The sequence below is a fragment of the Apiospora marii genome (assembly GCF_038362585.1).
Source record: "Apiospora marii strain CBS 49790 chromosome Unknown utg000003l_segment0_segment0, whole genome shotgun sequence".
In the NCBI taxonomy this organism is placed as follows: domain Eukaryota; kingdom Fungi; phylum Ascomycota; class Sordariomycetes; order Amphisphaeriales; family Apiosporaceae; genus Apiospora; species Apiospora marii.
Genome location: NW_027117374.1, coordinates 64,239 through 89,106, shown reverse-complemented (window position 1 = coordinate 89,106; position 24,868 = coordinate 64,239). Strand labels below are relative to the sequence as shown.

At 56.9% G+C, this 24,868-nt stretch overlaps 7 protein-coding genes across 7 annotated transcripts; 3 read left to right on the top strand and 4 right to left on the bottom strand.

Annotated features, from left to right (window-relative positions):
- Nucleotides 1-4,005: 4,005 nt before the first annotated feature.
- On the top strand, nucleotides 4,006-7,578 carry PG985_003481 (uncharacterized protein; the record flags this gene model as incomplete). The annotated part of the gene is made up of 1 exon (XM_066823250.1): nucleotides 4,006-7,578. The coding sequence occupies one exon, from the start codon at nucleotides 4,006-4,008 to the stop codon at nucleotides 7,576-7,578; it is 3,573 nt and encodes a 1,190-aa protein (XP_066686410.1).
- Nucleotides 7,579-9,629: 2,051 nt separating this feature from the next.
- Nucleotides 9,630-11,343, bottom strand: PG985_003480 (uncharacterized protein; the record flags this gene model as incomplete). The annotated part of the gene is made up of 5 exons (XM_066823249.1): nucleotides 9,630-10,261; nucleotides 10,377-10,455; nucleotides 10,548-10,949; nucleotides 11,019-11,123; nucleotides 11,200-11,343. The coding sequence occupies 5 exons, from the start codon at nucleotides 11,341-11,343 to the stop codon at nucleotides 9,630-9,632; spliced, it is 1,362 nt and encodes a 453-aa protein (XP_066686409.1).
- Nucleotides 11,344-12,450: 1,107 nt separating this feature from the next.
- PG985_003479 (uncharacterized protein) lies at nucleotides 12,451-13,515 on the bottom strand (the record flags this gene model as incomplete). Its single annotated transcript, XM_066823248.1, has 1 exon — nucleotides 12,451-13,515. One exon carries the CDS (start codon nucleotides 13,513-13,515, stop codon nucleotides 12,451-12,453), a length of 1,065 nt encoding a protein of 354 aa, XP_066686408.1.
- Nucleotides 13,516-14,701: 1,186 nt separating this feature from the next.
- On the top strand, nucleotides 14,702-15,829 carry PG985_003478 (glycoside hydrolase family 43 protein; the record flags this gene model as incomplete). Its single annotated transcript, XM_066823247.1, has 3 exons — nucleotides 14,702-14,971; nucleotides 15,063-15,656; nucleotides 15,725-15,829. The coding sequence occupies 3 exons, from the start codon at nucleotides 14,702-14,704 to the stop codon at nucleotides 15,827-15,829; spliced, it is 969 nt and encodes a 322-aa protein (XP_066686407.1).
- Nucleotides 15,830-16,810: 981 nt separating this feature from the next.
- On the bottom strand, nucleotides 16,811-18,034 carry PG985_003477 (uncharacterized protein; the record flags this gene model as incomplete). The annotated part of the gene is made up of 3 exons (XM_066823246.1): nucleotides 16,811-17,063; nucleotides 17,133-17,781; nucleotides 17,842-18,034. 3 exons carry the CDS (start codon nucleotides 18,032-18,034, stop codon nucleotides 16,811-16,813), a joined length of 1,095 nt encoding a protein of 364 aa, XP_066686406.1.
- Nucleotides 18,035-20,414: 2,380 nt separating this feature from the next.
- PG985_003476 (uncharacterized protein) lies at nucleotides 20,415-22,186 on the bottom strand (the record flags this gene model as incomplete). The annotated part of the gene is made up of 3 exons (XM_066823245.1): nucleotides 20,415-20,598; nucleotides 20,646-21,858; nucleotides 21,916-22,186. The coding sequence occupies 3 exons, from the start codon at nucleotides 22,184-22,186 to the stop codon at nucleotides 20,415-20,417; spliced, it is 1,668 nt and encodes a 555-aa protein (XP_066686405.1).
- Nucleotides 22,187-22,937: 751 nt separating this feature from the next.
- Nucleotides 22,938-24,368, top strand: PG985_003475 (uncharacterized protein; the record flags this gene model as incomplete). The annotated part of the gene is made up of 2 exons (XM_066823244.1): nucleotides 22,938-23,332; nucleotides 23,438-24,368. The coding sequence occupies 2 exons, from the start codon at nucleotides 22,938-22,940 to the stop codon at nucleotides 24,366-24,368; spliced, it is 1,326 nt and encodes a 441-aa protein (XP_066686404.1).
- Between the last annotated feature and the right edge of the window lie 500 nt (nucleotides 24,369-24,868).

Genomic DNA, 24,868 nt, shown 5'->3' with positions numbered 1-24,868 from the left:
GGAACCAAGGCGGACGCGGATTGAAGGGGTTCTTGGGGACGATAATTGCCATTGCGTGTCATAGAATTATGGTGTAATTGAACCGGCAACGTACAGCAAATGCCGCGCAGTTGTCCAGCCACTGGTCCGCAACTCCTTCGATATTAGGTCACGGCTGCTACGGGCCATCTATGAAGTCATGATGTTTCAAGCTACGGATGTGGACAGCTTGCAACTGCTGCATAGTTGCCTAAGCCTCTGGTCTCGGTGTTCATTGTAGTCGTGTGTGATTGATAAGTTGCGAGTGCGCAGCCCCTTTACCTACTTCGATTGCCACGGACCATCCATGACGACACCAAGTCTGACTGCCCTGTCTCTCTTTGATAATCTTATCTTACCCATTTCATTGGCAACATGCGCCGTCTCAACCGAGCAAATCTGTCCTCTTCAAGAGCAAACCCCGGTCGGATTTTGCCCCGTCTTAGCGTGATTGTATGTGTGTACTGTAGATGTGTATGCGTGGCAAGGGATATGCTAGATAGGTGGAACTCGGGGATAAGACCCCGGGTCCGAATCCCTTACTCCGGTCACCCGCGGGGCGGGCGGGCAATTCGGACAGTTCAATGGGCGAGCACCGCCCCCAAAGAGACCGAGGGAGGTGGGCTCAGCTCGAGAAATAGTAAGCGGAGGAATCAGAAGTCCGTCTCGTCGCGGCGCATTTTCGTGGCACATGATGGATGATGATGAGGATGGTGTTGCATCCATCCAATTCATTTTCAGGGTTGCGCATGCAATGCGAAAGCGCAAATCCCCCACGCGGCGTTTTATTGTCATCATCCTCGTGAATGCCATTTTGACTGTATACAAGTCTTGGGTACAATTACGGCAGTCGCATGCAGATTACTTAGCCCTGCTACGGAGTACAGAGAGCGTCAATTGAGAGCGTCAATTGAGGATGCGAACTCCAAAAAAGCATTGACTTCAATAGTTGAAAATGTAATCCATTCTTTGTTTCATTGCGCCATCGATGGCGATGGCGATGGGCGTGGCCCCTCTCGGATCGAGAAGAGGACATTGGTAAAAAAGGAAAATGGGACCCTGGATTCCTTTTGGCCTTCTAGAAGGAAAAATTTCGCGTGAGGGTGTGCCTGCCCTGGGGCCGCATGCTGGCGCATGATCACAACAATTTCCCATTTCCAGGGTGTTGGTTGGAATCGCCAAAAATCCAAGAAACGCCCATCCATTTGATCATCCCCTGGAGAGGTCTGCAGCCCGGCACAGGTCGAGGAGAACGTTTCCACACTGTGCTTTCGAGAAGGCAGAGAGAGACAGAGACAGCTTCATCTCCATTGCTGGGCAGATGGATCTCTTTTCCCTCTTCTGACCAATACACTGTTGCTGTTACTGACTGGGTCACCATGGCTATCTCCACGCAAAGCTGTTTACTAGCACATACATCATGTATAATAGCAATCTCGTCACGAAGCTGGCCGAGTTGGCAGCGGCAGTGGTAGCAGCAGCATTGCGGATCTTTTTTGCTAGTACGCAGCAAGCAGCTGGGGCTCATGTGCAATGACAGAAGAGGAAGATGAGGCCTCTAGGCTCTACATACCTAGCCCATAGAGGCAGCCCTGTGAGGAGGCCGAAGACTGGCAGTTTGTCGCGTGCGTGGACTAGGATGCTGCTCCGGTTTATCGCTAGGTAGCTTTACTAGATAGCTTCATACGACTAGGTAAGAGCTGGGTATCCCGACTTTTCCCACAGGCACAAGGCGCGAGGTACGAAGCAAACCGAGAGCTCCCTGTGCTCCGAGAGCTACAGTACCTTGAGTGACAGCAGTACTTACAGGTTTGCGGAAACCAATTGGTGTCGTCAGTCCAATCAGGGGCCCCTTGCCCTGGTCTCCCGCGCCTCTCCACACTGAGCACGACCACGCTAGCCTCGCTCTTTTTTTTTCTTCTTCTGTCTCCTCTGCCAAAATGCCTGTGAATGACAAATTGCGAATTATACGTCCGATATTGCCGAGCGACTTCTCTCAAGGCAGCCATTGACGATTGGCCGTGAAGGGTGGTTGGTCGGCAATCCTCCCTGAATATGGAGTTATCGATTCGGAGCACTTATGATAGATTAATTTCACATGAACCGGGTACTCGCTAGGCATCTCGGGCAATTCAGGGTCAATGACAACACAAAGTCAGGAACGGGGTTTGGTCAAGTAGAATCGACGATACATCAATGAGGCTCACTCTCGCCCCGGGGGAGGCAAACCGTTCTTAGCCGGGCCTTGGTCCCCTAACGGCGTCCTGACTGCCCTTGAGCTAAAGCTGGTCTGGCCGTCATCTCGCAGCTGAAAAGACGTGCGAGAGCCGAGCCGAGTGCTGACACATGCGGTTTTTTCTTCTCCTTCTCTCGAGAAGGATCCATCAATGACAAGTACATGGGTGGTAGTCAAGCAATTGGACGAACACCAATTGAGATGGGAGTCAGGACGGCACCTGTTCGAGTTTGGCCTCGTTTACTCCGTACATAGCGGGATCTTTTACTTTGTTGCTGACGGTTTGCTACCTGCCATTGATTGCACCTGTCAAAGAGCGAGGCTCCCGAGATCTGCATGGACATCGGAAACTGCAAAAGCGCATTTTGATCAATTGACTCGGTGTCGAGAAAATGTCGGATGCCGTGGCCTCGTCGCCTGACTGGCCTGAGTCACTTTTTTTGTGGAAGCTGCCGGGGATCAGGATCTAGCGAAGACTAACCTAATGCGATGGGGGTGGGAGTTTTTAGTGTGCGAGAGTACTGCGAGAGTACAGGGCTCGAGAGGGGAGACTGCGTGTCAACCCCCCACTGTTCCAGTACGGTTGACGGTCAACTAGAGAAAACCCACCGAAGCACGTCGTGGATGGTGGAATGCTGCAGACAGCGAACAGCGAGAGCCAGCAGCGAGAGCAGAAACCGAGAGCCAAAGATGTCCGCTGCCACCAACCACCAGCCCGTTGGGTTTAGGCGAGGCCAGGGCAGCCACTGAGGCAGCCACCACTGGCCACCGGGAACCAGTAGGATGGCTGCCATGCCCCAACTGCCTGTCTCCACCCGTCTCCAGTAAAAAAGAAAGATGGACGATAATGACACGGGCAGCTAAAAACGCACCTGGCTTGCTGAGCCGACGGGGCCTGCGCTGTGATGGGCAGTGGGTGGGTGGCCTTTTGAACTTTTTTTCCCTGAAGCTCCGGGGGACGGACTGGAGAGAATGTGTAGGTACTTGCTCATGGACTTGGATCCAAGCACACTGTACAGTGTGTCTGTCTGCCGGTGGTTGTCAATTGATCAAGCAATCGATCAAATCAATCAATCAGTCAGTCCCTCACACACCCCCCCAAAAGTCCAATATCCATCGATACATTCATTTGAACCACACACACCCCTCGGGTCCTACAACCTGACTCTTCTCTCTCCCTCTTTCTCTTTTTCCCATCCTCATCCAAACCACCCTCCCAAATAACCTAATTCCCCTCCATAGGAAAGCGCGTTTGTTTGGCGGCTGCTGTGCTGTCAAATGAACCTGCAAATAGCCTTTTCACCTTTTTCCCATGTAAGTCCAATCAATTGGTTTTTGTTTTGTGCGCCGTTTCTCTATTTGCCGGTCGAAGTGAAATGCCATGCGTCAACAGGAGCAGCGCCCCGGCCAGTGAGCGCAGCCCGCATCTTTTATGCTGGGTTTCGAGTCACTCGGCTCGAAAGATGGTCGAACCACGGTGCCCGCCGGATCGTGTGTTTGGTCGCGTGGGGTCCCCCATCTGGGGTGAAATGTCATGTCATGTCATTTTCCGACACCACGGCCTCTCCCATCTCCATGGACAACATGCCATGACACAACCTGCCTGGCGCCATCCGGCGGGTTGGTTCGGGCCTTTGCTTGCTGGCTTGCTTTTCAGCTTTTCGCCCTGCGCAAACTTGTTTTTGTTGGAGATTGTGTGTATACTGACTATTGGCGATGCGCAGTCATCCCCCCCTCCTGGTGTCTTCTAAATGCCCATCTACTCGTCCTTGTACTCGAACTTCATCCGTCAAGGATTAACAAAGTCCCTCACCCACGGCTACGCGCAATCCGTCGTAGCTGCCACCCACCCCCATGTTCTAAACTCCCAGAACCGCTCCTCCTTCGCCCGGCGTAGCAGCCAGCGCGTTGGAGGGCGCCTCGCCGGTCTCCAGCTCCAGACTGCCTTCCACAACGCCGCCACCACCTCTTCCTCCTCGGCCCCGGCGCTCCCCCACGAGCCCCGTCACGAGCGACGTGTCAGCCATGGAAACCTAGACGCCTACTTCGAGGCGCTCCAGCAGAAGCAGGAGAAGCAGGAAGAGGCGCGGGCCGCCGGCACCGAGGAAGCAGATCTCGAGAAGGAATGGACCCAGTTCCAGTTCCCCCAGCCCATCGAGTGGAAACCCAGCGCCTCGTCGGTGCTGGTCGAGTCCGGACCCGAGGCCCAGGCCATCGACGCCGAGAACGAGGCCATTGAGGCTGCCAGAAATGGAGCCGACGATGCCCCCGTCGCCATCGACGCCGTGTCCGCCTTGGCCCACATCAACGCCGCCCTCGAGAAGGAGATCGAGTCGCGCCGGCTGCAGGAAGCTTTGGAGGAGAGTGCGACCTCGCCGGTCCTAGCCAGCGGAGTCCAGAGCCGAGCTCTGAGTCCTACCTTAGAGCAATCGAGATCCGCCAGCCCGTTCAGCATCGCCCGCAGCGCCACCCCGCCCGTGGATCCCCAGTCTCAGACCTACGCCGACCATCTCAACAAGCTCACCCACGATGGCCGCTTCGCCGAGATCCCGGCCGTGTTCGAGGCCATGCTCGTCGCCAATGTCAAGCCCATTGCCGGTGCATACAATGCTCTGCTGGTCGCCGCCATCAACATCCCCAACGAGAAGACGCAGATCGTATCCAAGGCGCTGGACATCTACACCGACATGATGAGGCGCAAGGTGTTGCCCGACGGCGAGACCTACAACATCCTGGTGGGTCTGCTGGCAGCGCGGTCTCTCGAGGTTTCCAGCCTCAAGACCTCGTTCGAGTCCAAGCTTGCTCGCTTCGGCGGCATGGACGCGCCTGGCAAGTTCATGTTCGCCTCCAGCGAGTTGGACTATGCCATCCTCTCGGCCGACGATCGCCTCGACCTGGCCCTGAGTATGTTCAACTCGTCTGTGGAATTCCGCAAGGCCAACTACTCGTCCGAGACCTACCACCAGCTCATTACGGCTTGCGCTGGTGCGGGCCGCGTCTCCGAGATGCTGCGCCTGTTTGAGCACATGGAACTGAGCGGTGCGGTCCCCTTTGCTGCGACCTTCCCTGCCATGATCACGGCGTTCTCCAACGTTGGCGATCTGGCCAGCGCAGTCGAGTGCTACAATGAGTACAAGGAGCTGGCCGTCGCTCACGACAACGGCCAGTACACGCTCAATGACCGTCTCGACTCGGAGGTCTATGCCTCTGTCATCAACGCTTATGTGGTTTCCGACCGATTCGAGGGAGCCATGCAGTTCTACGAGAAAATCATCAAGGAGTATGACGTCCGAGCTGTCGACATCAAGGACGCCATCATCCGCGGAGGATTCGTCAAGGCTTTCACCAGCCGCGGCATCTACGACCAGGCCTTGCTGTGGGCACAGAGCGTGGAGGACGAGACACGGATGTCCACCATGGCCGAGATTGCGACTACCGCTGCCGATGCGGGCGATGTGCACACCGCCGTCGCCGCTTTCTCCCACATCGCACCCACCTTCAAGAACATTGCCACTCCGGCCATGGCTCTTATGGCGCTTTGCGTGCGACAGACCGACGTGGCCACCGCCACACAATACTGGCAGATCCTCAGCAGCCCCGAGGTGGAAGCCACATCGGCCTTCATCGAGCCCACTGCCATGTATGCTGTTGCCATGATTGGATCCGGCCAGGTTGCCGAAGGTTTGACCGAGTCCGAGATGATGTTCCAGCGCATCCGTGCTGGCGGCATCGAGACCCGGCCCCAACTAGCCGAGGAGATTGAGGAAGGTATTGAGTTCATCTCGAAGTTCATGGCTGCCCGCAACATCGAGGATCCCAGGGTGGCGACACCTCTCAACTTTGTGCCCCCGACGGTGTCGACTTTTGAGGACAACTTCGACCCCTATGCCCACAACACCGACTTCAAGGGCTCGTCCATCATTTCGGATGAGCTGGAGGGCGCCCACGGACGCAAGGGCCCCCGACTCAACGAGGCCCTGACGCGGTTCCGCAACATGCGCCGGGCCGGCCGCCACCCCCGTTACATCACCTACGCCAAGATGATCTCGGCTGCTGCTCGCGAGAACAAGATGAGCCTGTGCCACGACATCCTCGCCATGGCGCGAACTGATGTCCCTCTCCTCGCCCAATACGCCGTTGTCCGTTACGGATGGTCTTCGATCCTGGACGCCATGGTCGGTGCCTGCCTCACCCTCGGTGACCGTGTGCTAGCCGAGCAGTATCACCTGGAGCTTCTCCAGATGGGAGCTGCCCCTTCTGCCAACACCTTCGGTCTCTACATCACCACCCTGAAGGAGTCGACCAAGACGTTTGACGAAGCCACCGAGGCCGTCAAGATCTTCCACCGGGCCAAGGCCGAGGGAGTGGAGCCTTCGAGCTTCCTGTACAACGCCCTGATCGGCAAGCTTGGCAAGGCTCGACGTATCGATGACTGCCTGTTCTACTTCGCCGAGATGCGTGCTCTTGGCATCAAGCCCACCAGCGTCACGTACGGCACCGTCGTCAACGCCCTCTGCCGCGTCAGCGATGAGAAGTTTGCCGAAGAGCTGTTTGACGAGATGGAGGCGATGCCCAACTACAAGGCTCGCCCCGCCCCCTACAACAGCATGATGCAGTTCTTCCTGACCACCAAGCGCGACAAGTCCAAGGTTCTGGCCTACTACGACCGCATGATGGCTCGTGGCATCTCGCCTACCGCTCACACCTACAAGCTGCTGGTGGATACCCATGCCACTCTGGAGCCTGTCAACATGACGGCCGCCGAGGCTGTCCTCGACATGGTTCGTGCTTCCGGTCAACGGCCCGAGCCTGTTCACTACGCCTCTCTGATCCATGCTCGCGGATGTGTGCTGCATGACTTGGAAGGTGCCAAGAAGATCTTCGACTCGGTCATGAAGGACCCGACTGTTGCCGCCAACCCCTGCCTGTTCCAGGCCCTGTTCGAAGCCATGGTGGCCAACCACCACGTGGCGGACACGGAGCCCGTCGTCAACGAGATGCGCCAGCGCCGCGTCGAGCTTACCCCCTACATCGCCAACACGCTGATCCACGGCTGGGCTGCTGAGAAGCAGATCGACAAGGCCAAGATGGTGTACAACAGCGTCGGTCGCGAGAAGCGGGAGCCGAGCACGTACGAGGCCATGACTCGAGCCTTCCTGGCCGTCGAGGAGCGGGAGCCGGCTAAGGGCGTCGTCAGCGAGATGCTGTCTCGTGGCTACCCCAGCGCTGTCGTCAACAAGGTCCTCGAGCTTCTTGGTGGCGGCAACGGCGAAGCCGAGGCTGCTGCTTCCACTGCTGCTGTTCCTGCCGTGGTTGCCGCCTAAGCTTGTTCGTTTGGCCTTGTTTCCCAAGTCGAAGATTTCCTTTATGTTTTGTTTCTTTTGTCCTCCAATTTCTTCTTCTACTGCGATACCCCTGATACTTTGATGACGAAAGCGTGCTTGTTATGGTGCATATGTTGCCGGGGGTCTGGCGGTTCTAGAAGAGCGGAGGACACACTTGTCACGGTGTTTCATGTTGCTTTCTCTGGGGTTGCCTATTTCCTATGTCCAAAAATCACCCACAGATCCAGGGCGGTCAACTGTGCGGCTGATTTGAGCCTGGCGTTGATCGGTTGCTTGCATGTACCAAAAACGGGGTGTTGGTTTCGGGGGCTGCCTGGGAAATGGCAGGGGCGTAATATGCCCGGGGCTTTTCACCGAGGGAATGGCCATGCATCCATCCTGGATGCATGATGCCACACGGGAAAGACATTTTATGTGCGGTCGTCATTGATGATTGAATGGTTGACCTGCGCGTGCTCATAGACAAATCTCCACTCTAGATATATAACCCGACCACAGAATGGTCGGGGTGAACGATGAATCTACCCGCTGGATAACATCCAGTTGATGATATCAACCACATACTTCGATCTGCCTTTCGATGATGCGCCTCCCCCCTGTGACCTAGGTGTCTGTAATGATTTTTGAATCGCAATCAACACATACATACAATGAGCGTGGACACGTGATTCTATTACCTGAAGCAAGCACCCAACCACAGCTGAATAGGTATCGGGGTTAGCATAATGGCCTTCTTTGTCTCCTTCAGTTGAAGTGCTCGTGACCGAATGCTCTGGCGAACTGATGCACACAGTATGAATAGAGACGATGCATCCATCAGTTGGCTCTTGGGTCGTCCCCCTCCCCAACCGTGCTCTCTCCCCCCCCCCTCACTTACTGACTTCGAACTCGAGCCAACAACTGTCCCCCCTACTTGGTGTAACCAAACCCCATTTTCCATCATCCTTTGGTGGAGGCTCCCCCTCTGTTCATCTGGATCTCGCCTGTCTGGGATGATCCGCTTTGGTCAAGCACATTGCATAGGGCCGCTCGACGTGGGCCTCGGGATGTCTGTTTCCCTACTACATAGTTCGCTTCTCTCCATTCAGTGTGGTGTGCTTGCCCTGAGGGGGCATGAAGCTGAATGTATGGGCATATATACATACTGGATGCATGTGCAAGAACCAAGCATACTTATGGTAAGCGCCCGTAGCTCGTTGCCTTGGTGTGCGGTTCGCGACGGGCGGGTATTTCTTTGGTGGCGTGACAAAAGGGAGTTGGAAATACTTCTCCGGGAGAAAAGAAGAAGCTGGAGTGGGAAGAGGGGGAGAACCTCTACAATGCAAGCGGAGATTTATGAGCTGCGAGTCATTCTTCTCGTTTGTATTGAGACTCTTCATGTGATTTGAATGTCTCTTTTTCTACCTTTCTTTCTTTCTTCTCGTGCGTTGTTCCTTGAACTCAGTGCGTGGTAGATCAGGAAGAGGATTCCGTCGAGAGCTGCCGAAATAGGGAACAGGTGGGCGGTCCGCCGGAGGGGGCGGGGGAAACCCCTACTGTCAAACTCTGGATGGACGAGGCGGTGTTCATTGTGAGAGATCGGAGGGGAGGTGAAGCACCAGAAGCTGAAGAACCAAAAAAAAAAAAAAAAAAAAACTCGATATGTTTTGATCTTGTTGAGGGGTTGGGGTTAAGGTTGGAGTTGAGGTTGAGGTTGGGGCTGGGGCTGGGGCTTGGGCTGGGGTTGCGTAGGAAGGTTCTGGAATGCAATCCCAAAAAGCACACTCTAATAGCAGCGGGACATGTTGCTTTCTGCTCCGGCCATGCGGGGAGAGGTGGTGGGCACCAACGTTGTCCGGCATTGGTGCCGGAGGCGGACAGGGACAGATAAGAAAGCACGGTCGGGGGTAGTCCAGGGAACTCCGGCGGTATGTCAGCGATGGGGGTTCCGTCGTCGATTCCATCGTGGCCGCCGGGTGTCTCGGGAGCAGATACGTAGTAAGTAGATGTAGTCGGTCAAGCAACTAGATCCCTTCTTCTTCCTCAAAACCTCAGCTCGCTTCCTTGTCGGTCATCAAGACGGCGTCGATGCGGGACAGCCGGTGCAGCGACTGCTGCGACACCTCGGTCGTCTTGGTGATGCCGGTCCTTTCGCCGCCGGTCTCGCCCCCGTCCCCTTTCCAGTCCGCCAGCTCCGTCGTCGACCCGGCGTCGTGGTTTCCATTGCTCCGGTAGTAGTAGCTGCCAATCCCGTCACCATGACCACCAAGACCTCGTCCTCCTACTCCCTCCTCGATCCAGTGGCAGAGGCCGAAGCGGCTGGGTGCCGGCGGCGGCGAGGACGACGAAAGGCCCGAGGCGCTCGAAATGTACAGGATCGTATCGTCCGGCCTCAGTTTCAGGGGGCTGCCGCTCTGTCGTTGGTCCGAGCGGTGACGGCGCGGGGGGTCGTTGCTGTGGGTGCGCACGTAGCAGTTCCGGCTCGGCGAGAGGGGCGTGTCGGAGGGGAAAGGCGACGCAGCGGCCCCAGCGGCGGCGGCGGCGGCGGCAGTGGCGGGAATAGGGAGCAGACCGCGCCGGCAGCGCCATTGGGTGACGAGGGGGTGGAGCGCGGCGACGGACAGGGTGGTGATGCCGACGCCGACCTCGATGGTGCTCCAGATGGCGATGTCGGTGGTTTCGTCTGGTTTTCGGATATTAACATGAGTAAATGGCCGGTGAGATAAGTGGTAGGTGTGGTTGTGCTTCTAGAGGGCCCGGAATGGCCGGGCTCTCTTGCCAAAAAACCTACTACTTACACAGGAAATCGTCTCCGTTGAGGAGGGTGGGGATGTAGACCATGCGAACGATGGTGGCGATGCTGGCACTGGATGTTATCTGCTTATTAGCAACCTCTATATGCCTTCACCACTTTACACTAGCAAATGTGTAGTTCGGGAGAGGATGAAGAAAAGAAGGAGACAGCAAACGTACACAGCCGCAAAGCTCATAAGACAAGCCACCAGGATCCGCGCCCCCCGCGGCATGTTGAGCGTGCGCACGACCAGCACGGGCATGAGCCCAAACGCCCAGTCGGCGAGGCAGTTGACGGCGGACGCGGCGTACGTCAGCCCGAGCACGACGCCGTCGCCCCAGCACCGCTCGCCCGGCGCCGCGCGGGGCGACTCCTCCCAGAAGACGCGCGGGCTCGGCCGGCACTGGAACAGGACCATGAAGAAGTAGCCGCCGCCCAGCAGGGCCGTCGACACCATCAGGCCCCGCAGCAGCCAGAGGTGGCGCGCGTCGGCGGCGAGGCGCAGGAGGAACCAGCCCGTCGCGATCTTGAGGAGGCTGGTGCAGACGACGTAGAGGAGCTCGCAGATGAACCAGAACTGTTGTAAGTGCCCAAGGGCGACTTGGTTAGTGGGCAACTAAGAAGTCCGGGCGGTGGTTATCCTTACCATCAAAGCCTGCGAGTTGTCCGCCTCGCTCAGGGCGCTCTTGTGCTGCCCCGTGCCATGCCACCAGGCCACGAGCTGACCGACGAGATAGGAGGTATAGACCAGCTGTAAGGGAGACGGCGACATATCAGCACTAACACGAAACGGACCAGAACAAGCAAGCGGTGCATGCAACTCCTACCTGAAGAATGACCAGAGACAGATCGTCCATGCCGAAGGACTTGACCACATGGAGCCGGCAATGCACGCGGAGCCCGACCGCGACCCAGCAGACGACCAGGAAGGTCACCGCGACGGCCAGGACCTCCTCGCTTCGGTCATCCATACTCGGACGAGGAAGAAGAAAGAGGGGGAGAAGGAGCACCGCCCGAGGTCGACGACATCAAGCAAACCAAACCAAGCAAGACCTGATGGAGGGTTTGGTGTGGGTAGGCCGCAAACAAAAGAAGGAAAACACAATCAAGACGAGGAAGCATCGCAATCAAAGACGGGAGGACGAACAGGCTATATTGGGCATGCATTAGGCTTGCATTGGGTATCGCATTATAAGATTTGCATGTATGACTATTTGGGTGGACCTGCCTGCCGGTTCCTCCCTGGAGATGCCCTCACCTCACTAGGCCAACCCGCCCGTCTCTTCATTGAACTCTAAGTAGTAATATCAAAATCAGGCCACAACGAGAGACAGGAGGCTTCTAGGGCAGGGCCTGCGGAGACGCTACTGGCACCAGCGCGAGCTTCAGCCACCAGGAACAAGCATAACTAGGTGACAACTGCCGTGTCAAATGTAACGGTGTGACCCGTTCGGGCACTCTCCCTTCTCACACTGACTCCAAACTGCCCAAAAGTGTCCACTACTGGCTAGCGCGTACACTGCGCAACTGAAACATGCTTTGCAGGTTTCTACATAGGCCCAGCACCCCGTGGCGATTGGATCATCGCGTTGCATACGAGACTGGGGGTGGCCCCAATCCGTTCCGGTCGATCGTTCTCTCGTGCGAGTCGAGCTTGCTGGTTCATTGTTTTAATTCCCGACCCGAGCCGGCTCCTTGCGAAGAAAGCAGACGCGACGCTGCATGATGCAACTAATTGGGGGGAGAGAGGGTCTGCAAATGAGGTGGAGGGGCTCCAGTCTCCTCGTCCAGACCAACGCTGAACTCTAATCGCCTTTTGGGGACGCCAGCTGAAGGGCTAGCGAGGGACACGGACTGCCGATTGACCAGGGTCATCGACGATGGACACTTCTTTCTGTTGATAGCAGGTTTCAGCAAACAAGGTTGAGATAGCAGGTCTCCAGGTTATGTGGGGGTCCATTTCTTCTGCCAATTGCCGGCATTGCCCCAGCGCCAGTTCCTCGGGTCCGACTCCTCCCTCCCCTTAAGTCTGTTACTGGAGCTCGGCCGGTTCTGTTGCGGTGCGTGGGGTCTTTCTTCTAATGCTTCTTCTTCTTCTTGGTATGGGATTTGCCGGGTCCCGGCTTGGTGTGCTCAAACTTGTTGGCGTGCTCCATGTCGAACTCGGACTTCTTCTTGCGGAACAGCAGCATGGCCACGCGCGCATCCTCGATACTCGAGTGGTGCCCCGACTGGATCTCCATGTCCAGCACCTCCTTGGCCAGCACCCGCAGCGCCGGCTTGGGCCCGTTGCCGTACCGCTTGTAGCCGGCGAAGCGCGCCGTGTCGCGGATGTGCGTGACGGGGTGCGTGAGCAGCAGCACGTCCAGGTCGTGCCGCAAATCGTGGCCCACCAGGATGCGGCCCTTGAGCAGGTCCGCCACCTCGCGCTGCACCTCTTCGAACTCGCGCGCCTGGCCCATCAGCTTGGGCGTGATGCCCGTGATGGCGGTGCGCCAGTCCGTCACCCGCTCCTGGGGCCGCACGAAGGAGTCGTAGATCTGGCGACCATGAAAGTCGACCAGGCTGGCGCGGGCCAGGGCGTGCTCGTGGCCGTCGGGCCCCGTGCCCACCATCTCGCAGTCGAGGCCGACGTACTTGCCCAGGTTCTCGAGGTCGGGCGCCCGGCCCTCGTTGACGCGGTCCTTCTCCAGGGGCGTGGTGTTGAGGGGAGCGCTGCGCCGCAGGCCCAGCCCGTACGCCTCGGCCAGGTCCTCGGGCGAGATGTCGTTGTCCTCGGCCCAGAGCGCCAGCGAGGGCCTCACCGTGGAGGAGGAGCCCTTGGAGATGACGGAGGACTCGGCGTTGCCCATAGATGAGGCCGGTTTGGATGATCTGCTGCTGTTGGGCTTTGCTGCCGAGGATGAGGATGAGGTTGTGAATGTTGCCTTCTTCCTCTGTTTTTGAGGGGGCGCCGACGGCTTCTGCTGCTGGCCTTGGACCTGGACCCGCCGCTTCTTGGCCTGCGACTGGCCAGCGGCCTCGCGACTCTCGTCAGGCTTCCGCTTGGTGGCGGTTGCTGGTGCAGCAGCGGCCGAGGCGGGCGATTGAGCCTTGAGCTTTTCCTGGAGCTTTTTCCAATTGGACGAGTATTCCGGCGCCATGATCTCTTTTTGAGAGAGAATGTCCAGAATCAAGCTGCATTCATTGTGATTGGATGATGCGCTTGGATGTTGATGTTTGGGATCAATCAGTCTGGATGAAGAAAAATGTTTTGACGGATCTTGAATTGAGGCCAGTAACGGCTTAGCCTGAAAAACAGCTGCTCCATCCACCTGACTGCTCTAATCGCTTTTGCTAATCGCCCGCTGACTGTCCACTGCCAGTGCTTTGGCTACTATCAGCCCCACCCCAATCCAATTGAGTATGTACGTAGAATTTCTTTGCGCTGTGCTACAACCATCCGGCATCGTTTCCCATGATAACAATAAGTGTTCTTTTGAATATATGGGTTAAATAACTGCAGGTACTATCTCAAAAACAGAAGTGTCAAAACTTTACTTGTACGCTTGAGATCTCGGGCTGTGTTGAGTTGTCTCTCTTAGTTCTTCAGCATCTGCATTGGCATGTCTCCAGTGGGCAACCAGAGATAGCCAGAGCCTGGAGCCAGCCCACCGACCTCTAACATGCGCTCTTAGACTTTCTGCGGTTGCCTCTCCCTTGCGACACCCCGACAAATTGCGATTTAGCATTATCGCGCACAAAACCAGGCCACCGCGCCCCTTTTATACACTTTCTCGTCCAGTTACCAAGACAAGTCGGTCAAGCTGCAACCATCGGGCATCGTATCATGAACTGTTCCCTGAATCTGGTCATTTCCCGTACCGTCCCCAAATGACCTCGTGCAATGTGACCCCAGGACCGCCCTAGCAACGGAAGGTGCTCACCAATCCAGAAGGTCATCAGGCCCCATTTCTTTTTGCATCTTAGCCCCCGTTCCCCCCGTTCTTGGTCGGAGCAGTTCGCTGGCGTCCGACGGGCGGCCATGTCGGCATATTCAAATCCACCATTCACGCCTCCAGCCAGATATTGGGCAGATTGGGATGCCTGAGACCCGATGGGCCAGATGGGGTCCTAACGGCACCTGTATGCCGACCGCTGCCTGACTGCTTGAGCTGAGCACTCGCGATGGGAGAATGGGGGGTTCCGGTTTGTCCATAAAGAGATGACCGCCCCGTCTAAGAAGAAGTAGAAGAAGAAGAAGAAGCTCGCTATGCACCCACTGCCTGCTTCCAGCCCCCGCATCGTCATCGCCGCCCCGACAACGACAAAAGCAAGCAAAGCGACATAATGCTGAGCTTCTCCCATCTGCTCGCCGCCGCTGCGGCGCTGGCTGGCACCGCCTGGGGCTACGCCGTCCCCCAGGCGTGCTCGGGGATCTGCACCAACGCGCACGACCCCACCATTGTGCTGCGCGGCGACGGCACCTACTTCCGCCTCTCGACCGGCGGCAAGATCGCCATCCACTCGGCGCCCTCCATCCGGGGGCCCTGGGCCTACGTCGGCGCCGCCCTGCCCGGGGGGTCCAGCATCAACAAGCCGGGCCGGGACGACCTATGGGTAAGTCTCTCTGTCTCTTTCTCTCTCTCTCTCTCACTCCACAGTAAATAGCTGGCTTGGGAATTAATGCCTGCTGACCATCATGCCACAGGCCCCCGAGGTCGTCAAGCGCGGCAACGAGTACTACATGTACTACTCGGTCAGCACGCCGGGCTCGCAGGACTCGGCCATCGGGGTGGCGACGTCGGCGGACCTGGTCAGCTGGCGGGACCACGGCTCGACGGGCATCGAGTCGGCGCGGGGCGCGGCCTACAACGCCATCGACCCGCACGTGCTCAAGCAGGCCGACGGCAGCTTCGTCATGACCTTCGGCAGCTGGTGGCGGGACCTGCACACCGTCCCCATGCAGAACCCGCCCCACCGCGCCGCCGCCGGCGTCGCCCCGCGCCAGATCGCCTACGATCCCGCCACCACCGCCGTCGAGGGCGGCTTCGTCTTCCCCTGGGGCAACTACTTCTACCTCTTCTACTCCAAGGGCGCCTGCTGCGGCTTCGACCAGAACCGCCCCGCGCCGGGGGCCGAGTACAAGATCATGGTCTGCCGCTCCTCGTCGCCGACGGGCGGCTTCGTCGACCGCAACGGCGCCGACTGCACGCGCGGCGGCGGCACCGTCGTCTACGAGTCCTTCCAGTTCGTCTACGGCCCCGGCGGGCAGGGCGTCTTCAACGACCCCGTCGAAGGTCCCGTAAGTTTACGCCTCAGTCTCTGCCTTCTGTTTTGGGCATGGTTGCTGACCCCTGCGACAAACTGTAGGTTCTTTACTACCACTTCGTCGACACCCGCATTGGCTTCGCCGACGGCCAGAAGCGGTTCGGATGGAACCGCATCGACTTCTCGAGCGGCTGGCCGGTCGTTTAGATGGGTGATTGCTCACCTACGAGAACAAGGCCTTTGCTGCATGCTTTCTTCTTTTTAATGTTGGTAATGACCATCCATGTATTGGAAGTTGGAACTTTTCCTCTTCATCAAACTTTAGCGCTGTCTTAATGAAACATGATCAAGCAAATCGTCGTTGAGCAAACATCCCATCTTGGAGGTTTATGACTTTGCCTTCGTAGTCTCTACCCACTGCACTGGGCGCGAAGTCTATTTCCCTAGTACTCGTGAAGAGATCGCCATCGTCACTCGTGCGTTGAGCGCAGTCCAGTGACGGGCAAATGCCAGTCGCCCGAATGATTGGCTCGCTTGTACACGCATGCGCAGCCAATCCTGGGGACATGCACCGGACCCTGGACCACAGCGCACTAAGTGCTGACGGCAGCAACTCAGATTCCGACCCCGCACATCGCGATGCGGCGACCTGCAGCCAAGGAAGAAATGACCAACAGCTGAAAACAGGGTGGAAACCTCCTCAATCATGAGAATAATCTGTCCTCTCTTCTCTTGTATCCTCGCAATGACTTCGCAATGGAACACCTAATTGGAATTTTCCACATGGGCTGCCTTTCATTTCTACCTGTGCGCCGGTTTCAAGTCCCGAGCCAGCGAAACATTTCGCGATAAAGCCATCCAGGTCTTGGAGTCGGACAACATCAAGCGCCCCACGCTAGCTTCTAGCACAGCAAACCAACAAAAGAACCAACCAACCTTGATGGCACTTCGCCGCAACATATCACACCCGTTTCTTCCTGTCACATTCTTGCATTCTCTTCCTCTCTTCTTCTTATCATCTTTTTGGGGATCATAATAGTCATTATATTCTTTTGAGCGGCATCTATCGCCAACTTCTGTCTAATATTGAACGCTTTTCTTTTTTTTAAAAACACACGTTCCAGATCGAACGGGAACCATTATGGGGCAGCTTCAGCAGCAGCTCATTGACGTGACGAGGCGAAGTGCTTAGTGCTTGCCGTAGTTCTCGTTCTCGAGGACGTAGCGGTAGCGGGCCTTGCCGTCCTCGAAGTCGACGATGGCCTGGTTGGCGTCCTTCATGGGCCGGGTGACGATCCAGGGCTGGATCTTCTTGTCGGCGGCCAGCTGGAGCATCTCGCGGATCTCGCCGGGCGAGCCGGTCAGGGAGCCGCCGACGCTGATGGCGCTGCCGAGCAGGGTGAAGGCGTTGATCGGGGGGAGGAGGCCGCCGTCGGGGGCACTGTCAATCAATTTGTTAGCAACGTGGTCATACAAGGAAGGATACTGATTGAATTGGAAGAAAACTTACCCGACCTGGATGAAGCGGCCGCGGACCTTGAGCAGGGACATGTACTCGGCCAGGGGCATCTTGTCGCTGGAGACGGTGCAGATGATGAGGTCGAGGGTGCGGGCGTTCTTGGCGGCCCAGTCCTTGTCCTCGCCGGTGGCGATGTAGGCGTCGGCGCCCAGCTTCAGGACGTCGTCCTTCTTGTCGTTCTTGCGCGAGATACCGACGACGCGGTCAGCACCCAGGGCCTTGGCGAACAGGATGCCGAAGTGGCCAAGACCGCCGACACCGACGATACCGACCGTCTTGCCGGGCCCGCAGCCGTTGTTCTTAAGGGGCGAGTAGACGGTGACACCGCCGCAGAGCATGGGGGCGGCGGCGGCCGAGTCGAGGCCCTCGGGGATCTTGAAGCACCACTTGCCGTTGGTGCGGTTGTAGTCGGCGTAGCCGCCGTACGACTTGCCCTCGTCGCCGGGGTAGACGGCGCCGTACGTCTCGATGCGCTCGCGGGCGCAGTAGACCTCGTTGCCGGTGCTGCACTCGTTGCAGTCGCCCTGGCCGCAGGTGCGGCCCTGGGCGCCGACGCCGACGCGGTCGCCGACCTGGATGCCCTGGACGTTCTGGCCGACGCGGACGGCCTTGCCGACAATCTCGTGGCCGACGACGCAGGCTGAGGGGTGTTAGCAAATGTTATTCTTTCCTCTCGGTGCGAAAGAGGACGGAAACCTACGGTAGGGAGTCTCGCCCCAGCCGGACTTCAGGACGTGCAGGTCGGAGCCGCAGATGCCGCAGTGGGAGATCTCAATGTCGACATCGTCCTCGGTCCACTTCTTGGGCTCGTAGGAGCCCCACTCCATCTTGCCGTGGAAGGCCTCGGGGCTCTTGCCCAGCCAGCCTTCGAACTTGGGGGATTGCGCAGCCATTTTGGTGGTGTGGTGTGTGGTGGTGTTGTTGGTGATGAAAGAAGGGATTGAGGTTGGTGGGGGTATATGGCAGAAAGAAGAATGAACTACTAATGACTCCAGAAACGGGAACGAGGAGGGGAAGAGGGGGATTTGTGCTTTTACTAAATACCCGTCGCTGGGTTATCCCCGATGGCCCATGAATCGGGATTCGGTCTTTGAGAAGAAGCTACGAAGCTACGAAGCTACGGAGCTACGCGGCTGCGTTAGCAATCTAGGGTCGAATCTGTTGGACGGAGCTGTCCCTGCAGGCAGTTCCCAGTTTTGCTGTGACGCTATACGGGGCCGCGAAGGCGGATAGCTACCAGATGGTTCGACAACTCCAGCCGCCATGCGATCGTCTTATTGGCTGCCCGTGCTGGCACTTCTATCCTTTTCCACCCATTCAGCGGTATAGCTGGGCTGGCTGGAGCTGGAGCAGGACAGCGCGACCGACAACCGAACAAGTGGCATCCAGAGTCGCATCAAGCAATTGGGACCGCATCTTTGCGGTGAACAGGTTCTACGAGCAGCATGAGGCCTTAGAGCATTCTCGTCCAAAAAGGCGAAATGGAGACGTCAATTTCAGTCTCGGGACTGATGGACGGCACACCGTTGACCGCAAGCATAGCTTGTCAGTGCCGGGCATCCCTGCTCTAGACTCAGGAGCGCGGGCCCACTTGGAGGGGTCAGAGGAGAGAAACGTCACCGAACATTCGATGGATTATGTGTTCTCAGTGTCAGGTCCAGCATACCTACTACTATGTCGCTCAATAATTCTCCATGGTTCGATGGCATGAGGAAAAGGCGGTTTCAGAGCGCTCTACTGACTATTCCCGGGCAGGCCGCGGATACCATACCCAATGCAGCACGGTTAGGTAGTAGAGAGAAAGACGGCGTGGCGGGATGAATTGGTATGCGGCCATTTTCCGCCTGCACGTGCCCCCATCGGCCGATTATGGCGGAAAAAAAGGAAAATAAAGGGAAACTACTGCAACTAAAGGGGGCGTTAGTTCGCCTATCGCTTTCCAGAACTCAACGTTTCCTGTCTCGGTCTCGTGGCAACGCGGCTGCTAGTCATCACGCTAGACTGGAACCGGGTGCCATGGCCGACAAAACGTGGTCAATTGTCAAGAAGCCGTGTCGTGTCTTGGTCGTGTCGTCGTCAATCGTGTCGCACCTACCCGACAACGTAAATCCGCAAAGGGTCAACTTCTTTTGTTCTGCCCACCGTGGCCGACCAATGAAAAAGAGTGGAGGGAGGGGCTTCGGCTTTATCTGGGAAATAAGGGTAGCATAGTTGCCCGCCAAATCCCACCTGGCACTGCTTATGTCATCCGCCAAGCCCCAGTAAACTCGTGGGCGGGGCGGGGCGAATGATGGGCATGAGAGGAGCCCGCCCTGCCCCTGTTGCCGCCCGCCCTGGTTAATGCGGCTCTCTTGATGCATGGCGGCGGTGAGGTCTCGTCGTCTCGAGATGTGTCCTCGTTAAGGCAGGCATCCCCATTATGAGGATTGCCAAAGCTGGTCGACCGGAGCAATTGTTCAATTCGCTTCGACCAAACTCGTGGCCGTGGTGATGATCATCATTAATTCTTGTCGCTTAGCCCGCGAGACAACCGACTTCTCCCGGGTCTATCGGGAATAGGCCGACTGCCTATGTACAGAATTCCGCGCTCAACAGTCTTGGACCCTGACCCCTGACCCGACGGGCAGGTAGCAACACAGGTATAAGTATGTAGGTATGTAGGTAAGACGAGCCCGCAGCTCCCCTCCCCCCAGGACCCTTGACCATAAGACAAAAAGAAAAACATTCGTTTTTGATGTCGAAATAAAGTTAAGAACAGAGATCCACGCCCGCCCGCGCCGCAATCGAACCCAGGGTGAGATCACTTGCCTTTCCCCCCGCACGCACCGCGCCCTCTGTTTCGGCGTGATTCCTGCCGTCATGTCATGTCATTTTCCCTCTTTCTTCCCCGCGGAATGTAACATGACATTCCCATCGACAGCCCTGGGAGAAAACGCTATGACTTGCAGTACGTACTCGACTATGAGCAGAGGAGATTGTCCCTCCAACGAGACTTGGAAAAAGAAGACGAGCTTTCCACCCTTATGACCTGTGACATCCTTTCAGCATCTCGTATGATGTCCCTAGAATGTCGTCACTGCTGCTGCTTAAAACACACTGTTTAAAACTGGTTTGGTTAAACATATTATTCATACATTTCCACAACCCTGCCAACGTCTACTTGATCTATAGGTATCTAGGTGTGCATCGGAAAAGGACTGCCAAGAAGTCTGCACGTATGAATGAATGGCATGGTGGCCGCCGTCGCAGATGCCGGATTCGCGTTGGCAAGTGCTATTGGGCGTAGTGATGGTAGTGGGGCTTGCTGTGGGTGTCGGGGTGGCGGCCGCTGTGGTCGACGTCGTGAAACCAGATCTGGGACTTGTTACTGGCGCTTGGGCACTTGTTGAGCTGGGGCCCTCTGCTGCGGTGGTCGTTCTCCCCGTTGTTGTTGCACCTGAAGAAGAAGTTGAATACCCTACGAGTGTGATTGATGTAGATGCTGATCCAGCAAGAGAAATTGACGATGCCCGAGTAGTATCCGAACTCGGTCCTGCCGGCTTATCGCGGGAGGGCTCTTGTAAGAACTCCAAGGTGGGCCGAGCTGTTCCAGTTGTTGAATAGGCCGTGAAAACGCTGTTTGGTGATGATGATGTTGCGGTTGTTATTACATCTAGGAAGTAAGCTGGATACGTTTCAGGAAACGTCGATGCAGACATTGTTGGTTCACCAGGGGAAGTCGAAAATGTCTGGGCAATGCCCGAACTCGATATTGGCTCGCTTGAAAATGGAATCGAAGACTCTTTGGGGGGTATGGAGGTCGGCAGGGCTGTTGTAGTTACTGGGTATGTCGTAAATACGCTCTCCAGTGAACCTGTTGAGTCTGGCGTTTCCGAAGCTTGAGGGTTGTCCGAGGTTCTTGTTTCTGAGCTCGGTAGATCTGGCCAATGGTCACGCCCCGTCGCGGTCGAAGACGGCACCTCGTCGCCGGATGTCTCGGTCATGGTGGGCTTCTCTATGCTCGATTCCTCGGGCAACGGAAACCACATTGGTAAAGACATGCGCGCTTTCGACGTCGTTTCTGCTTGGGATCCCGGGGTTTTTGAGGCTTGATTGTGCGAGGTTCGTGTTTCTGGGCTTGAGGAAACCGGCGTACGGTGGTCGCTTTCAGCCGTGATCGAAGGTTGTAGGAGACTGCCGGAAATCACAAGCCTTGTTGGCCTCCCTGTGCTTGGCGCATTGGACAGTTCGTCCGTGTCTACTGGCATGTTGATGGGTGAAGGTACGCGCGCTTTGGACGTTGCTGCTGGGGATTCCGAGGCTCCAACTACGCTGTCCGGCGCGCCAGTAGTGTCTCCGCTTATTATCGGCAAAGCCTTGTATAAACTGCTAACTGGACCCGGGAACGTAGTATGCTGGGTCTCGGCGTCAGAAGGAGATGCAGATACCACCCCGCCTGCAGGGAAAGAAGACGCAACACCAGTCGACTGAGGAACCGTGCTGTCTGATGCTTCCGTAGCCGGTGGCGGTTCCCGCGTCGAATATACTACGGAAGCCTTGAAAAGGTCGCTAGGACTGACTGTCGCTACTGCCGTGGTCGTCGAGGGATAACCTGGCGTCGTGGGATTCGACGGCTTAGTAACAACACCCGACGTGGCACGAGTCACGTCACCGCCTACTGTCCTGCAGAAGGTGTTTGGAGAACCTCCCACTATGTTGGGTATGATGATTTGGGTATCTATTACCTTATTAGCTCTTTCACCTGAGTTGATAGGAGACCATCGTGTCAACCCACAATTGTTGGCGCATGCATTGCCATTGCAGTCGTTCCGGTCAAGGTTGGGGTTCCTTCTGAAAAACTCATCGAGAGACGTTCCAAACCGGGCGGCCTGATCTCGCATTCCTTTGCACGTGCAGCAAGGCAGTCCGTCATGGTGGCTGTTGTTGTCATTATTGGCCTTGTCCTCTCTCTGTTTCTGCTGCTGGAAGATGGCGCCGAGGGTGGCGGCCGTGACGGCCGAGATGGCGGTGCAGCCGACCAAGATGATCCACCGCAGCGGGATCATGCTGTGGCAAGACTTGCATGAGAAATATGCAAGCTAAAGGCGTCGGAGACATAAAACAGCATTGGAAAAGATGGATGAGTGACCCGGGTGAGAACATCGGCAAAAGTTGCCTGGGACGGACGGCCAATACATTCCACCAATATTCCACAGCCCACATCTTTATTCTCTGATTCTTCTGGTTGGCACTGGTCTTGTTAACATATGCAAGGAAGTCGCTTAAACGCTCTCGGGTATCCAACTGGCTAATCTATCTGTCGTACACAGAGGTTTGCTTCCCTGAATGGGGAATTGGTTCACTCACTCTGAGACCACCTGAGATGAGTGTCTAGACAGACCGACAGTGCAAAGTAAGGTGTCCCAAACTTGGTGCTGGGTTCGGTCTTGGCCGACGTGTGCATCCCTGTCAGGACGAAAGCATCGCTGCGCCGATAGCTTCCTACGCAGTGGAAAAGGAGCACATCCCTTGCTTCACAGCAGCAAGCAAGCAATCACTAGTGGCCAAGCTGGGATGAGTTACGCATGCGAGGGGCGGAATGGTGATTGGCCACTGTTCGAATGTTTGCCCTCGACAACGAGTGGAAATATCTTGCGTTGAAGCTGCGAGGATTTCCTGCAAAGCCATGCAATGTAAAACCCACCGCCCCCTGACATAGCGACCCATGCCACTTTCTGCACCGTTTGATTTGCGGCCCCTTTCATGCTGGGGCAAAGACTGCAAAATCCTATTCTGAGTTTTGACAGCGAGGCGACGATGATCATGCACAACCAATCCCGAAGTAACACCACATCCTACACCTCCCTCATTCGCTTGCCCCCTCATCTGCAGCATCCTGCTGCGGCACGCGACCACCCGGCCGCCCGCCTTCGAAGGAGACCGAACACCACCAATACCACAGCCATGACCCACCAACCACAAGACGACCTGAACCTGGGCCCGCTGACCACCGTCTTCACGGCGCCGCTGTCGTGCTCGCAGTCGGCCCTGTTCATGTACGACGACTTCGACTGCGCCGGCTCCACCACCTCGATCCTGCGCGGCCCCGTCGACACGGATCCCACAGCCCACTGCTTCCCCCCTTCCGTAAACGCTACCGCTGCCGCCGGACGGCCAGGGGCCTACTACAGCCCTGGCATCTGCCCCCAAGGGTACACCGCCGCATGCACGAGCATCAACCGACAAGCCTCGCCCGAGCCCGAGACGGTACTGACATGCTGCCCCGACGCGGGCTAGGGCCTCAGCTACCGATGCAGCGTCGGCAGCGAGTGGTCCTGGGGCCTCTGCTACGCCGCCCTGGGCGGGGCCACGGCGACCCTGACCGACCTCAAGACGGTGAAGTGCGGCTCGTCCATGGCCGCCACGCAGGACTTCCGCTGGGACGGGGTGGCGCAGGCGAAGAGCATCCAGGTGCGGTTCCGGCGACAGGACGTCGGCCTGTTCAACACGACCCGGCAGGCCCAGCCGACAACGTCGTCCAGCAGAGCCACCACGATGGCCGGCGCGGCGACCGTGCGGGAAACGGGGAGTGCCGACCCCAATAATCAGGAGGCTGCGTCGCATCCAGCTTCTTCGACGACAATCGCAATAATAGGTGTGACATGTGGCGCCATCGCACTATTGATAATGGCCATTGCTGCCTGGTTGTTCATAAGAACGAGGACCATCTCCAAGAGGCTGGGGAAAAGCCAGCAGGAACTGGCCAGTTTGCAAGCCCAGAGAGGCCTACCTAAGCCCGGGAATGGGGGAGGAGACGAGGACCGCTTGCTGAGCCCGACGGCCGTTTCACCCCAAGACACATTCCACGCGTCGTGGCAGATACTGAGGCCACCGCAGGAAGCCCCCATCATACCCATGACGCCAAGTCGACATGCGGCGACGACGGCGCAGGCGCAGCAACCGGCATCGGAGCTCATGAGCGAGAAGAAGTTCGAGATGGACGCCGCACCCGCGGCGGAGCTGCCGCGACGCTCCTCCGATCGGCATTCCCTGCCGGAGCTGGCGAAAGCACCCGACAGCCCGACGGTGGGGAAGGCGTCACCTGCGCAGAGCTTGGGTGTCTCCCCGGTATCTGAAAGAAGCGACGGCATTGATACCTTGATCAGGCAGTCGCGGGGCATCGTCCTGCCCAACTACAAGGACCCAGCGTTTGGGGATCCGGCGACAGAGTCCCGGCGGAGTGGTTAACCAGCCTCTTGTTTGCGATAGATAGAGTAGTCTTCACGTCAAGTGTTCATCGTAATTAATTCTGGAACTTGTAAACTCCATTAGAATGGAAACTCTGAGCAGGCTCTCACCAACGGTCGCCGACAAGGTGAATACGCGAATGTGTTTCCTCATCACCTAGGTCTTCAATTCCTGAGCTTAGATTAAACCGTAATTAGTAACCCAGTAGTACCTTATCTTCACCGCGGTAAAACATCACATTAGCAGCCAATGATAAATAGTCGTGTAATCCAGATGGATCTCACTGCCGTATTCCTGCTTCAAGTGTTTCCACTTTCAAGCATTGGATGACGATGTTGATTGGATCTGCAAAACAAGAGCATGCCAAGAAGATGCAGGCTTACATCCTGATGGGCCAGCTCAGCAATGGGTTTCGGGTTGTCCCCAAGGCATGCAAGATTCCCCCCCTCCTTTCTCCCCATTTCCCACCTTTAATGATGCTCAGATAGTCTATTTCGTCA